Source organism: Pleurodeles waltl, chromosome 9 (assembly GCF_031143425.1).
Source record: "Pleurodeles waltl isolate 20211129_DDA chromosome 9, aPleWal1.hap1.20221129, whole genome shotgun sequence".
NCBI classification, from domain to species: domain Eukaryota; kingdom Metazoa; phylum Chordata; class Amphibia; order Caudata; family Salamandridae; genus Pleurodeles; species Pleurodeles waltl.
In genome coordinates this window covers 869,664,703-869,679,869 of record NC_090448.1, presented here as the reverse complement: position 1 = coordinate 869,679,869, position 15,167 = coordinate 869,664,703, and the positions used below count along the sequence as shown (strand labels likewise).

Sequence of the window (15,167 nt, the reverse complement as noted above, 5' to 3'; positions counted from 1 at the left end):
TTTTAGAGGTGTGGTTTATATGCTTGTTATGTGAAGATTACTATTTCTCCTAATATTGAATAAAAAGTTGAGAAAAAGAGAGCCCTTCACTCTTCAATTCAACTCAAAAGCATGGCCCACGTACAGCTTCTGCTGTGTAAGAGTGGAGAATCTGATATAGCATAGCTGATATAAATATTTGTTTATTTATTCTTATCCTCCATAGCTGGTGCATGGGAATATACAGTTACAACATTCATAAACCGTTTTGATCAAATTATCCTAAAATCTGCAACCATGTAGTGTTATCTGATGTTTGGTTAGGGGAAAGGGGATGTAGTGAAAGTTAACCTTTGACTATAAAAACCAACTCCCTTTTTTAGGGCAAGAACTGTATTCTTCATTTGGTGCCTGCTTGTTACATATACTTTTGGCGGCATCCTGATTACCTGTGTTATGTACTGTGCAGCTAACACAAACCAGCAGGAAATATGTAAAAACAATGAAGTAAAGTGGCTTGGAAGATTGCTGCCCAATCTTCTCCAAAAATGCCATTGCATTCGAATGAATATCATGATAACCTCAGCTGTGCCTAGGAGTAACTTAGATTTTTATACAGAGTACTATCCAAATATATGCTAGAACTAGAGTCAATGTACATTACTGAAAGAGAGAGAATTGAATACTTGGATAGAAAACGGCATTCAAAGCCCAAATTCAAAACTTGTTTGTCTCACTTTTACACAATATTTGCTTCAGCATAAAAAACATTTAGAAAAAAACATGGAGTAACCGAAGGCAAAAGAACAATGCTCCTACCTCACAGCTGGACTGGGCCCACCCACCTGACCAGTGACCGGAAGCTTCAGAGAAGTTCCAGGACCTAAAAAAGAGAAAAAAACGCACAAATTAATTAGAGTTTAAAGACGCAAGCAAAGATGATCAAATAGAGTTTTTTAAAGTTCAGAATATTTGAATAGATAATCGAACGTTTACTACATAGCCGTATTCATTGTATACATTTGTTACACAATAAGGATGCATACCAACTATATATCAATTATAGCATATCAAATATGCATGGTCTTCTACAATGCTCAACGTTACAGGAAATGAAAAGCAAATATTTAACTAGGGATGTGGTCGGACAGCAAGTCAAATCTGTTAAAGCGCATTTTGCAAAGCAGTGATCGGGAATTAATCCAATGCACCGGTTGTGTTTTAGAAGCTGTATTACCCTAGGCCAGTACAATATCCATGTGAAATTAAAACACTATATATACACAACACAAGTGGACGCGCAGCAGGCGCACCACTGGTGCACCAAAGGCAAGCCTGTCTGCACCCGTCCACGTCAGGCAGGGTCCAGGGGACGACAGAAGTACCCTGTCTACAGCCCCTGTTAGTATGGTTTATACAAGGGATGCCCTCTTAGACCTTAATAACTCAGCAGGGACTATGGCTCACTGCTTACCTGATCTAAATCTCAGGACCACCAGATATAATTTTTGTAATTCTACTTCACATCACATACCCCACCCCCAAATATAGCGAGGGAGGAGGAACATATTTATAAATTCATGTTGTTAAATTGTCGCTCACTTCCAGCTCAAACTGCATATTTATTCACTACTTGATGATTGCAAGCCAGATGTTCTATTTCTCACTTAAACCTGGCTGCTAGAGGGCTCTACTCCTAATGTGATTATATCTCTGCCTCCTAACTATCTAATTCTTTGCCTTGATAGACCACTGGGCAGAGGTGGTGGAATTGGAATTATTTATAAAAATTCAATTCATTGTTCCAATAACTCTTTCTCTATCCTGAACTGTAAGAGTCTAGCATTTTCACTAGCACTAAATGTCACTTTCATCTTCTCCGGTATCCTGATATATCATCCCCCTGGCTCTTATGGGAAGTTCTTTCAGGCCTTTCCAGAGATTGCAGCAGCTTATGCCTGCAAACATTCCAATTGCACTATTCTAGGAGATTTTAACATACATGTGGATGGCCCCTGCAGTGGCCCTGGTACAGTGTTGTTAGGGGAACTAGCAGCGCTAGATCTCTTACAACTTATATCAGGCCCGACACATTGAAAAGGACGTACTCTTGACTTAGTTTTCAGTAACCTTTCTAACATTGTAGCAGACTCCCCCCTTCCCCTAACTTGGACGGACCATTTTTTAATTACGCTGACTCTTCGGATTTCGGTACCCCTAGTCCACGCCTAGGGCCTACCTTACCATTCGTCAGTGGTCAAAATTAAATAAAAAAGACTGGGTAAAAACTCTTCCAAATCTGCAGTCTACGGCATTCTTAGACCTGTCCTACACTGCAGATAAATTTGATAATTGGATTTCCTTATCTTTAGATACGGTATTACCCACTAAGACCATAACTAAGACTAATCGTTCAAAGAACTCCCCTTGGTTTTCCCCACATCTGCTAGGTCTAAAAAAGAGATGTAAGCAAATGGAGAGAAAATGGAGGAAAACATATGATCCTGGCCTAAAAAAAAGCTTATAGAAGCCTAACTCAATCTTTCCATCTAGAACTTAAGACGGAGCAGGCCTCTTATTATACTGCCAAGATTGAACAGTCCCTCGGCTCCCCTAAAGAGATCTTCTCCATCGTTAGAGAAATGACTCAGCTCCCATCAGGCACAACTCTGACAGATGGCTCTAAGGAATATAGCAATGAATTAGCCTGCTTCTTCCTGGAAAAGATATCTAATATTCAGGCTTCTCTCTTGGGTAAACAGTCCAATTTGGATCAGAGGGACAATGAGGTCTTGTGCTCGGACGGTCTAGTCTCCTGTCCGCCACTCTCAGTATTTCAGCCCATCAAGGAAGAGGAGGTATATGAATATCTCTGCTCTATTAAATCAGGCTCCCCTTTAGATCCATCCCCTCCATCTACGTTTGCTTTGGGGGTCAGAAGTTATATGCCTGTCCTAACTAGGATTCTTAATGAGTCCTTGTCCTCTGGTTGTCTCCCCCATCATTGGAAACATGCTGTGACCAAGCCTTTGTTGAAAAAACACAAATCTCGACCCCGCTCTACCTGAGAATTTTAGACCCATTGCTCTTCTCCCTATTGCCTCCAAAATATTGTAGAAACATATTAACTCTCAAGTGTCAAGCTTCTTGGAGACACATAACTGTCTCCACAACACCCAGATGGGTTTTAGACCTTTCCATGGTACTGAATCAGCACTCTTAGGTGTTAATGAAGACACCAGACGCCGCCTAGATGCAGGAAGCTATGCAGCTATCATTCTACTTGATCTGAGTGCGGCATTTGACACTGTTGATCATAAGATTCTGTTACACAGAATCGCTCAAATGGGATTTGAGGGCAAATGCCTTAAATGGCTGACATCTTTTCTCTCTCAAAGAACGTTCCAAGTCTTGAACCAGTCACACTACTCAGATACTTTCTCTTTGACATGTGGTGTTCCACAGGGCTCCTCTTTGAGGCGTGTGCTATTTAATATTTACATGGCCTCACTGGCTACGATCATGGAACCATATGGACTAACTCTTATCTCCTATGCAGATGATATTCAATTGGTCTTTTCCTTCTACACCAATGGTAACTCAGAATCTGCTGCCCTCACTTCCTGTCTGTCGGACATTGCTGGTTGGATGCTGGACAGCAAACTAAAATTAAATAATGGGAAAACAGAGGTGATGCTGGTGGGACACTTTTTGACCTCCCAGACCGCCTTACTTGTGTCAGTAGGACTAAACACTCTTCCCCCATCAAAAGATACCATTAAAAGCTTAGGTTTCTGGTTGGACACACAACTCACAATGGAATGTCATGCAAAAAAACTAGCTTCTTCTTGTTTCTGTGCACTTAGGACCTGTAGGAACATTTTTCCTCTCCTCCCTTTTTTAGCCGAAAGGCTTATCGTCCAGGCCCTAATTCTTTCACGTCTTGATTATGGTAATGTCCTGTTCATGAGCTCTCCAAAATATGTCTTGAGGAGGCTGCAGGTAATACAGAATGCTGCCGCCCGTCTCCTGTTGGGAATTCGGAGTCACATTTGAGTAAAATCTGCATTGGCCTCCATTCATTGGTCACCTATAGAACAACGTATACATTTTAAAGCAGCTTGCGTGGTCCATTGCGCCCTTCATAATGGAGGTCCGGCTTTTCTTACACAGATCATAACTCCTTACAATCCCCAACGACTGCTCAGATCTTCCTCTGCATCCTTGCTTAGTATTCCCCGGTTTAAAAGATCGAGATGGGTAGGCAGATCCTTTGCTTTTAGGGCGGCCCAATTATGGAACTCCCTCCCGGTGGAAATTCGATCAGTAGAATCTGAACTCTCCTTTCGGAAATCTTTGAAAACCTTCTTTTTCCCCTCTTAGGGTCTCTCAGTTGTTATCTATTTTTAGGTTCCACACTAGCGCTGGGAAGCCGTTTGGCAGCCATGCGCTTTACAAAGTCCAAAATAAAATAAATATATATTACCTAATGGTGGGTGTCAGTAGATAGTTTCAGTTAGCACCTAGTTTCGAAAGGAATTTTGTTTTGTTTTGCCAATAACTCTGGCTCTGTTTGACAAAGCTTCAGAAAATTTTCAAAACTAGTTTGCCACTCAGTTCAGCTGCTGTCTTAAAAGTTTCGGGGTGATTTGTCAATTGCAGGCCGAGAAATTTGGGGTGGGGGGGTGTTATCTCAAAAAGGCTTTACCAAATGCAATTTCCAATAAGGATTTTGAAAGGTAGCTCTTGGGTCACAAAGAACCCTTTCGTGATTTGGTGTAAATCTGTTCACTATTTTGAGTAAGCAAAAAGAAATATAGATATCTGGGCAGCGCCTAAGGGCAGATCTCATGGTGACACCCGATTGGCTGCCAGTACTTCAACCACGAAGTTCTGGCAGCCATCCTCAGACCAATTTACATGATAGCACCTTCTAAATGATCTACAGAGCTGAAAATGAGAACTAAAGCTTAACTGTAAATGAAAAATGCACTTTAAGGAAATATATATATTTCATTATGTGACAGCCGTTACAGGTGGCTGGGTGGGACATGGACCCCATTGAAACGTATTGAAGTGAATGGCAGATTTTGAGGGTCACAAAAAGGAGAACATATAAAGGGTGACAACAGATTTTAGTTACAATATAAATCACTTGCACTTGTACCATACTAATTTTAGTAATTGTGGGGTGTTCTTAGGTGATTTTACCCTGTGAAAAACCTTCTTCTGGAAGTTCATGAATCATGTTTGAGAGAAAACAGTTTTCTCATGATTTTCCCATAGAGGTTATGGAAGGTGCTCCAGAAGCTAAAATGAGAGCATATTTTCTGTAAATTCAAACTTTCTTTCTTAGCCATGTGAATGAAGTCTGACATTCTCGGTAAAACATGTACTTCCAACAGGAGCAGTCTGTCAGTTGATTCCTTTGTGTTCTACTGCACCCTCCCAGAGTGTTCTAAAGAACAACAGTCTTATTTATGAGACTTACTTAAAGAGCTAATAGTCTTACTTATGCCAAAAGTGTGGCACGCCTGAAGCCATCTTGATTGATTCAAACTGTAAAAACAAAATGAGGAGGGTTCATTTTGTCGTCGAAATTATGGTTAGTACTGTAGAAAGAAAAATTAGGATTCGTTTTAAGTGAGTTCTCAAATATCTTCCTCTTCCATTTCATTAAAACATTCTGACATGCAGACTGAAACATGCAACTTCAACACCAGCGGCAGACTGCCAGTCAACTCCCTGATGATCAGTAGCTTTACTACAGCATTCTAATGAGCAACCAGAGTGCTAACATTCTGAATTTATGCCAGAAGAGTGGCACATCTGAACGCCATCTTGATAAATTAAAAGTGGAAAACTGAAAGCATTTTTTACTGCAGTTACTAAGGACATTAACCCCTTCGCTGCCAGGCCTTTTCCCCCTCCTGTGCCGAGCCTTTTTTTGGCTATTTGGAGCAGTTTGCGCTTAGGCCCTCATAACTTTTTGTTCACATAAGCTACCCACGCCAAATTTGCGTCCTTTTTTTCTAACATCCTAGGGATTCTAGAGGTACCCAGACTTTGTGGGTTCCCCAGAAGGAGGCCAAGAAATTAGCCAAAAAAAAGTGAAAATTTCGTTTTTTTCAAAAAAATGGGAAAAATGGGCTGCAGAAGAAGGCTTGTGGTTTTTCCCCTGAAAAGGGCATCAACAAAGGGTTTGCGGTGCTAAAATCACCAGCTTCCCAGCTTTCAGGAACAGGCAGACTTGAATCAGAAAACCCAATTTTTCAACACAATTTTGGCATTTTACTGGGACATACCCCATTTTTACGATTTTTTGTGCTTTCAGCCTCCTTCCAGTCAGTGACAGAAATGGGCATGAAACCAACGCTGGATCCCTGAAAAGTAGACAAAATTCTGAATTCAGCAAGGGGTAATTTGTGTAGATCCTACAAGGGTTTCCTACAGAAAATAACAACTGAAAAAGAAAAATATTGAAATTGAGGTGAAGAAAACATCAATTTTTCTCTACGTTTTACTCTGTAACTTTTACCTGCAATGTCAGATTTTTGAACGCAATATACCGTTACGTCTGCTGGACTCTTCCGGTTGCGGGGATATATAGGGCTTGTAGGTTCATCAAGAACTCTAGGTACCCAGAGCCAATAAATGACCTGCACCCTGCAGTGGGTTTTCATTCTATGCCGGGTATACAGCAATTCATTTGCTGAAATATAAAGAGTAAAAAATAGCTATCAAGAAACCCTTTGTATTTCCAAAATGGGCACAAGATAAGGTGTTGAGAAGCAGTGGTTATTTGCACATCTCTGAATTCCGGGGTGCCCATACTAGCATGTGAATTACAGGGCATTTCTCAAATAGACGTCTTTTTTACACACTGTCTTACATTTGGAAGGGAAAAATGTAGAGAAAGACAAGGGGCAATAACACTTGTTTTGCTATTCTATGTTCCCCCAAGTCTCCTGATAAAAATGATACCTCACTTGTGTGGGTAGGCCTAGCGCCCGCGACAGGATATGTCCCCAAAACACAACGTGGACACATCACAGAAAACAGAGCTGTTTTTAGCAAAGTGACTACCTGTAGATTTTGGCCTCTAGCTCAGCCGCCACCTAGGGAAACCTACCAAACCTGTGCATTTCTGAAAACTAGAGACCTAGGGGAATCCAAGATGGGGTGACTTGTGTGGCTCGGACCAGGTTCTGTTACCCAGAATCCTTTGCAAACCTCAAAATTTGGCTAAAAAAACACATGTTCCTCACATTTTTGTGGCAGAAAGTTCTGGAATCTGAGAGGAGCCACAAATTTCCTTCCACCCAGCGTTCCCCCACGTCTCCCGATAAAAAATTATACCTCACTTGTGTGGGTAGGCCTAGCGCCCGCAACAGGAAACGCCCCAAAGCGCAACGTGGACACAGCCAAATTTTTGAAGGAAAACAGAGGTGTTTTTTGCAAAGTGCCTACCTGTAGATTTTGGCCTGTAGCTCAGCCGCCACCTAGGGAAACCTACCAAACCTGTGCATTTCTGAAAACTAGAGACCTAGGGGAATCCAAGATGGGGTGACTTGTGTGGCTCGGACCAGGTTCTGTTACCCAGAATCCTTTGCAAACCTCAAAATTTGGCTAAAAAAAACACATGTTCCTCACATTTCTGTGGCAGAAAGTTCTGGAATCTGAGAGGAGCCACAAATTTCCTTCCACCCAGCGTTCCCCCACGTCTCCCGATAAAAATGATACCTCACTTGTGTGGGTAGGCCTAGCGCCCGCGACAGGAAACGCCCCAAAGCGCAACGTGGACACAGCCAAATTTTTGAAGGAAAACAGTGCTTACCTGTGGATTTTGGCCTCTAGCTCAGCCGGCACCTGGGGAAACCTAGCAAACCAGCGCATTTTTTAAAACTAGAGACCTAGGGGAATCCAAGATGGGGTGATTTGCGGGGCTCTGACCAGGTTCTGTTACCCAGAATCCTTTGCAAACATCAAAATTTGGCCCCAAAACACTTTTTCCTCTCATTTCGGTGACAGAAAGTTCTGGAATCTGAGAGGAGCCACAAATTTCCTTCCACCCAGCGTTCCCCTAAGTCTCTCCATAAAAATGGTACCTCACTTGTGTGGGTAGGCCTAGCGCCCACGAAAGGAAACACAACATATTTTTTCACAGAAAACAGAGGTGTTTTTTGCAAAGTGCCTACCTGTGGATTTTGACCTCTAGCTCAGCCGGCCCCGGGGGGGGAAATGCCCTAAAATAAATTTGACCCCCTACCCCCCCCAAACCCCCCCTGCCCAGGAGCGACCCTTGCCTACGGGGTCGCTCCCCCTGCGTGACATTGGCGCCAAACAACAAATCCCTGGTGCCTAGTGGTTTCTGCCCCCTTGGGGGCAGATTGCCCTAAAATTGACCAATCTGCCCCCAAGGGGGACAGAAATGGTCTAAACACAGTTTGCCCCCAGGGGAGCGACCCTTGTCTGATGGGTCGCTCCCCATCTCTAAAAAAACAAACAAACAAAAAAACACAAAAAACAAATTTGCCCTGGCGCCTACAGGTTTCTGCCCCCCCTGGGGACAGATCGGCCTAACAATAGGCCGATCTTCCTCCAGGGGGGCAGAAATGGCCTAAAATAAATTTGCCCCCCGAACCTCCACCCCCGCCCCGGGAGCGACCCTTGCCTACGGGGTCGCTCCCTCTGCGTGACATTGGCGCCAAAAAACAAATCCCCGGTGCCTAGTGGTTTCTGCCCCCTTGGGGGCAGATTGACCTAAAATCGACCAATCTGCCCCCAAGGGGGGCAGAAATGCTCTAAATACAGTTTGCACCCCAGGGGAGCGACCCTTGTCTGATGGGTCGCTCCCCATCTCTAAAAAAAAACCACACAAAAAAGAATTGCCATGGCGCCTACAGGTTTCTGCCCCCCCTGGGGGCAGATCGGCCTAATAATAGGCCGATCTTCCCCCAGGGGGGGCAGAAATGCCTAAAATAAATTTGCATCCCCAACCCCCACCCCCCCACCAGGAGCGACCCTTGCCTACGGGGTCGCTCCCCCTGCGTGACATTGGCGCCAAAAAACAAATCCCCGGTGCCTAGTGGTTTCTGCCCCCTTGGGGGCAGATGGACCTAAAATCGACCCATCTGCCCCCAAGGGGGGCAGAAATGCTCTAAATACAGTTTGCCCCCCAGGGGAGCGACCCTTGTCTGATGGGTCGCTCCCCATCTCTAAAAAAACAAACAAACAAAAAACAAACAAAAAATTGCCCTAGCGCCCAGAGGTTTCTGCCACCCCTGGGGGCAGATCAGTCTAATAATAGGTCGATCTGCCCCTAGGGGGGGCAGAAATGGCCTCAAATAAATTTGCCCCCCCAACCCCCACCCCCCCCCTCGGAGGGACCCTTGCCTACGGGGTCGCTCCCCCTGCGTGACATTGGCGCCAAGAAACAAATCCCCGGTGCCTAGTGGTTTCTGCCCCCTTGGGGGCAGATTGACCTAAAATCGACCACTTCTGCTCTAAATACAGTTTGCCCCCCAGGGGAGCGACCCTTGTCTGATGGGTCACTCCCCATCTCTAAAGAAACAAACAAACAAAAAAAAAAAAACACAAAAAAAAAATTTGCCCTGGCAACAAGAGGTTTCTGCCCCCCCTGGGGGCAGATCGGCCTAATAATAGGCCGATCTGCCCCCAGGGGGGGGCAGAAATGGCCTAAAATAATTTTGCCCCCCCCAACCCCCACCCCCCCACCAGGAGCGACCCTTGCCTACGGGGTCGCTCCCCCTGCGTGACATTGGCGCCAAAAAACAAATCCCCGGTGCCTAGTGGTTTCTGCCCCCTTGGGGGCAGATTGACGTAAAATCGACCAATCTGCCCCCAAAGGGGGCAGAAATGGTCTAAACACAGTTTGCCCCCCCTTGCCTGATGGGTCGCTCCCCATCTCTAAAAGGAGCGCTCCCTCTGGGCTCTGTGCACAGGACGTAATGGTTACGTCCTGGGCACAGCAGCACTGTGCCTCAGGACGTAGCCATTACGTCCTGGGCACAGAAGGGGTTAAGGAGCTTCTTAACAAATACGTCTCCCAAGATGGCCACCAGAGGGAAAAAAAATGAAGCAGAAATATCACCAAAATGTAACCCAAGTATAGCCCAATGACAGAACTGTGCAAAAAAACATTTGTTTGTTTTTTGCAGTTTTATATGGCATAGACATGACCTACAGTTATTGGAGTGCTTTACATGAGCCTTAGTTACATTACACAACAACGCATTCATTTTGGTTTTAGGCATGGGGAGATTAAGTTATTTGCCCAGAATCACAGTATGTCGAGTCGATGCAGAAACTCAAACCTGATTTCCCAGTTGCAAAATTCTGCATCTCTGGCCATAACACCACATCCTCTCCCTTAACTGTAACAAATAATCATATGATCAACTAGATAAAAAACAAAGATAGGTAATAATTTAAAAGTACTTTGTAGCTATTTGAGAACTCAGAAAATGTGTCCTAATTTTTAGTTTTTTAGAGCACTAACCATAGTTTCTATGGGAATAAAGTCTTCTCAGGTTTATAATTTCTAAAGGAAATGCTTTAGGTATTAGAGTTTTGGTTACATAAAGTTAACGTTAGGCGTGCCACACTTTTGTAATAAATATAGAGTGTTAGCAATCTAGTTGTTCATTTAAATACTGCGGGGAGGCAGAGATCAGGGGCATGGACTCGGATAATTGAGGGCAGGGGGGAGAGTACAGAGGCAACAAGTTGACCATACTGGGCGGGCGACAGGGGCAGTGGCAGCACAACAGACCATGGAGGGCAGGGGCAACAAACCGACCATGAAGGACAGGCAAGGGAGGCTGTGTCAATATAACAGACCATAGAGGGCAGAAGGAAGAGGCAGTAGCAGTACAACCATACATGCCAACAGACCCCATTCAGGCAGGAGACTCCTGATGTTTTTAAGCCCAAAAGGGCTTTATTTTATTTGTCTCCTGCCTACAATATCATCTTTTTCATTGTAAGTCAATGGGGAAAACCAATTCCTCAGTTTTGTTTCAAAGTCTCCCTCTTACCAAGTTCAAAATGTTGGCAAGTATGGTACATTGGATCACAGAGGGCAGAAGGAATGGGATAAGGACATGGACTGGTACAAGGCAGGCGTCAGGAGTTGCAGCCACACAATACATCACACAGGGAAAGCAGGACAACAGTGCAGCACAATGAACCATGGGAAGCAATAGGGAGGGGACAGAGCCATGCACATGGACAACAAAAAGCAGAGGGAAAAGAGGCAAGGGCAGCAAGCTGGCCATTCTGGGCAGACAGAAGGGGCAGTTGCAGCATAAGAGACCCTGAAGGGCAGGAGGGCTGGGTCAGGGACACGACAACACAGGAGGGAGGGGCTACAGGCCTATACATGGAAAACGGGGGCAGAGGGCAAAAATGGAGGGCAGGAGCAGCAAGCCAGCCATGGAGGGCAGGCAGGATGGGCACTGTAAGCACAACACCATGGAGGGCCACATTGAGACTACAATGGCATACATACAGACAACAAAGGGAGTCAAAGGCAGCATATTGACCACACTTGGCAGGTGGGAGGGGCTGTGGCAGCACAAAAGACCATGCCTGGCAAGCGAGAGGGTTAGTGGCAGCACAACGGCCATGGTGGGCATAAGGGAGGGGACAGGGGCATGCAAAAAGGACCATGAAGGACAGAAGGGAGGGGTAGGGGCTGGGCACAGACAAGAGAGGGCGGGGAAGGGGCTTCAAGGCAGACGGAGGAGCAGCTGTACCACAACAGATCATGGAGGGCAGAAAGGAATGGCAGCAAAATGGACCACGGAGGACAGGAGGGAGAGGATATGAGCAAGGCACCCAAACAGGTAGGGTGGAGGTGGCAGCCATCTTACCAAGCTGGGCAGGCTGGTAAGCCAGTGGAAGTTCAAAAGAACACTCAGAGTAGATAGGAGGGGCAGTGGCAGGCCTATGAAACATGATACGCAAAAGAGAGGAAGAAGAGGCATGCACACAGACATCAGAGGGCGGGGTAGGAGGAGCAAGCTAAGCAAATAGGCTAAGCAGGAGGGCAATGATGGGGCAAAGAACTGGGCATTGGAGGGCAGAAGGAGTGGGCAGGGACATCAAGCTAAATGGAGGGCATTAGCAGCACATCAGACCATGCAGGAGGAAGGGGGATGGTATAGGACTCAGATAACAGAGGTAGGGAGGAGGTGGGTGGGGCAGCAAGCTAACCATTCAGGGCAGGCAAGAAGGGCAGTGGTAAAACAAAGTCCACACATGGCTGTAATGAGGGAGCAGTATCATGGACTTAGGCAATGGATGGCAAAGAGGGGCAGGAGCAGCAAGGTTAGGTGGGGAGGAGGCACGATGCAAGCAAGGCCAGGCCCTGCGTCCAACGGCTCCCCCACTGTGCATTGCGATGGGCATCTAACATTAAAAAAAAAAAACTAGAAATTCACTACAAAAAAAACAAAGGTTACAGAGATGCTATAGTTAGGTTCAGATTTTACATGCACAAAACCATAGAAATTCAGGGGCACTGCTAATTACCCTAGATGTTACATCACTCATGACCACTTTTATGACTGAAAATATCACTGTAACATTTGCACTAAAATTACTGATAAGAAAAGTGCACAGGGAGGGCGCAAGTTTTAGTTTCCTTAGGGGAAGAGTTATAGTTACTTGAAAAATTTCTAATGTTTTGTGCTTGTAAAATCTGAACCCAACTATAACGTCCCTGTAACCTTTTATTTTTATTTTGTGTGAATATATATATATATATATATATATATATATATACATACATATACATATATACACATACATACATCTTGGAAAGTTCTGGGGTGGCCAGTCAAGCGGGGTATGATTTTTCCATAGGACATGGCTGGTGCCCAAATGGCTGAACGGATTTACATCAAATTTGGCAGAAAGCTAGATCTTGGTCAAGAAAGCGTGCTTTTTGTGATTAGGTGTCAATCCATTCAGTTGTTTCTGAGAAGTAAAGCCTAAAAAAAGTTGAATATTTCACGCCATGGAGGATCTGCAGGTGCGATAGATCTCAAGATGAGATCTGATTCGCTGCCTCAACATCAACATCAACAGCCATGTGGCAGCAGCCAACTTAGGACTCAGGACTCAGGACTCACTCCAAAGTTCTGAAAAAGGTTAAAAAAAAATGTATAAGGGAGAAGGGTAAGGATACCCTGGCCCCCTAGGCCTGCGAAGGGGCCCACATATTGTATCACTCATGACCTGTTCTACGACGTTATTGATTTTATCACTGCAACATTTCTATGACCTCACTGATGCATGTTGGGGGTGTAAGTTATTGTTACCTTAGGGAACAAGTTATAGTTACTTGAGATAACTCTTAGTGGTAAATTTCAGTAGTTTTGTTCCTTTAAAAAGGTACCTTTTAACTGACATTTTCACCTAACTATAATGTACACGCTGCCAACAAGTATTGCATTATCTACGCTAGAAAACACTGCAAACACAGCACTGTGATTGGCTGCGGGCAGGTCGGAATGAGGAAGGGGAGGAAACATTCACACTCAAGGCATCATATCCTTGACCAGTTCGCAGGTCTTGCAATCTTCATCTGTGAAATAAGACTGTAGCAGCATCTCAAAGACATGCACTTCCCATAAAAAGACCGAGGGGAGAACTAACTGCAGGACTGGTGCTGCTGCTGGGACACATGTACTGTATTTAAACCTGTAACATCACTACGTAGTATTACCATTCATCTCGATCATCTCTCATCTGCCTGTGTCGGTATCTGTATCTTCATTGTTCTATATTTCATGATAAACTGCTTACTCTTACTCAAGCTCCTTTTATTGCTACATCCCAGTATCGTTATACATTTTTCTGTCTAATTCGGTCATTAGAAAATGGCGTAGCATTTCAGGTCATCTATAAATGCCTGATCAACATAGATAGACTGATTGTACATTCTGTCCTGTAAGTTTAAATAGTGTGTGTTGGTTTGGCTGATTATTATGACTGCCATTATTATTATGTATTTTGTACACGTTACTATTCATTCTACTGACTACTGCGTCATAGGCCATGCATAATCATTTGTTAGACATATTTAATATATTTGCAAAAATAACAAGATCAGGACAAAATCATCCAAAGAATTTCTATTATACATGGTTAATTTTTTATAGCGAGTTATGGTGCATCTCACTCTTTCAAAGTGAGATTACGAAATGTAAATACTTTAAAAACGTTGCAAGTTGAAATAATTTTCATACCAATCAAGTGACGACAGTGCATTATGAAACGTATAATAAAAAAAGCATAGATTTGAAAATATGTATTACGATCGCAGCGATGTTTATTGTGGAAATTAAGAAACTAGATAATAGAACATGTTAGGTGATGGAATGGAATGTGGCCAAGAGAAAACTGAAAGGTTATGAGAAAGGAGAACGACTTTCACAAAGTGTAATACATTTTTGTAAAGGTCCAAAAATAACTAACATTGGAAAAAAGGAACACAAATACAAATGTTCAACAGCAATGGACATGGTGATCACAGTCAGCAATATAAAATGTTGCCGGGCTTTGACGGCCGAGAAAGTAGCTTTGTTCAACCATTCAGGGACTATTCAGTGCTTTCACTCAGAAGGGAATATATTCATAAAGGTATACCTATGGTTCCTTATGGCGCTCCAATACAAGCTAAGGCCAAAATGTGAATGAAAGCGTGGATGATTTTTTTTTTTTTTTTGGGGGGTTATCACTTTTTATGGTACATTTCTTTTCCTCTTTTTGCACTCTTTGTGAACATAATGTTTACAAGATTCTTCTCCCTATCGCACAATCGTATCCACACCGCTAAGAATGCATGGACAATGGAAGAATTAGCACTGGATTACGTAAATAATTGTATAATTATGTATCACAACTGGCATTTAATTTCTGTATTTCACTGTTGAAATAATAATAAAAATATATTTAAAAAAAAAAAAAAGAAAGCGTGGATGGCGACCACTGGAAATGACCACTGATGATGCCAGGTCCCACTTAAGGCATTGCGCCCAATATGAACCTGGTGGCTTACTCTTTCAAACTGAGACAAACACGCTCTGCTTTTGATCCAAGTAGATGGTTTTAGAAGTTCCACTAATGGCAAATGAGGATCCTATCTCCAGTATAAG

General features: G+C 43.8%; 1 protein-coding gene across 2 annotated transcripts in view; it reads right to left on the bottom strand.

The window, feature by feature from the left end:
• Positions 1-15,167, bottom strand: part of TTC8 (tetratricopeptide repeat domain 8) — a 296,727-nt gene that overhangs the window by 174,638 nt on the left and 106,922 nt on the right. For both annotated transcript variants that reach the window (XM_069208150.1, XM_069208149.1), the window contains one exon: positions 799-862. In XM_069208150.1, the coding sequence (XP_069064251.1) occupies positions 799-862 (64 nt within the window). The remainder of the gene's footprint in view (positions 1-798; positions 863-15,167) is intronic.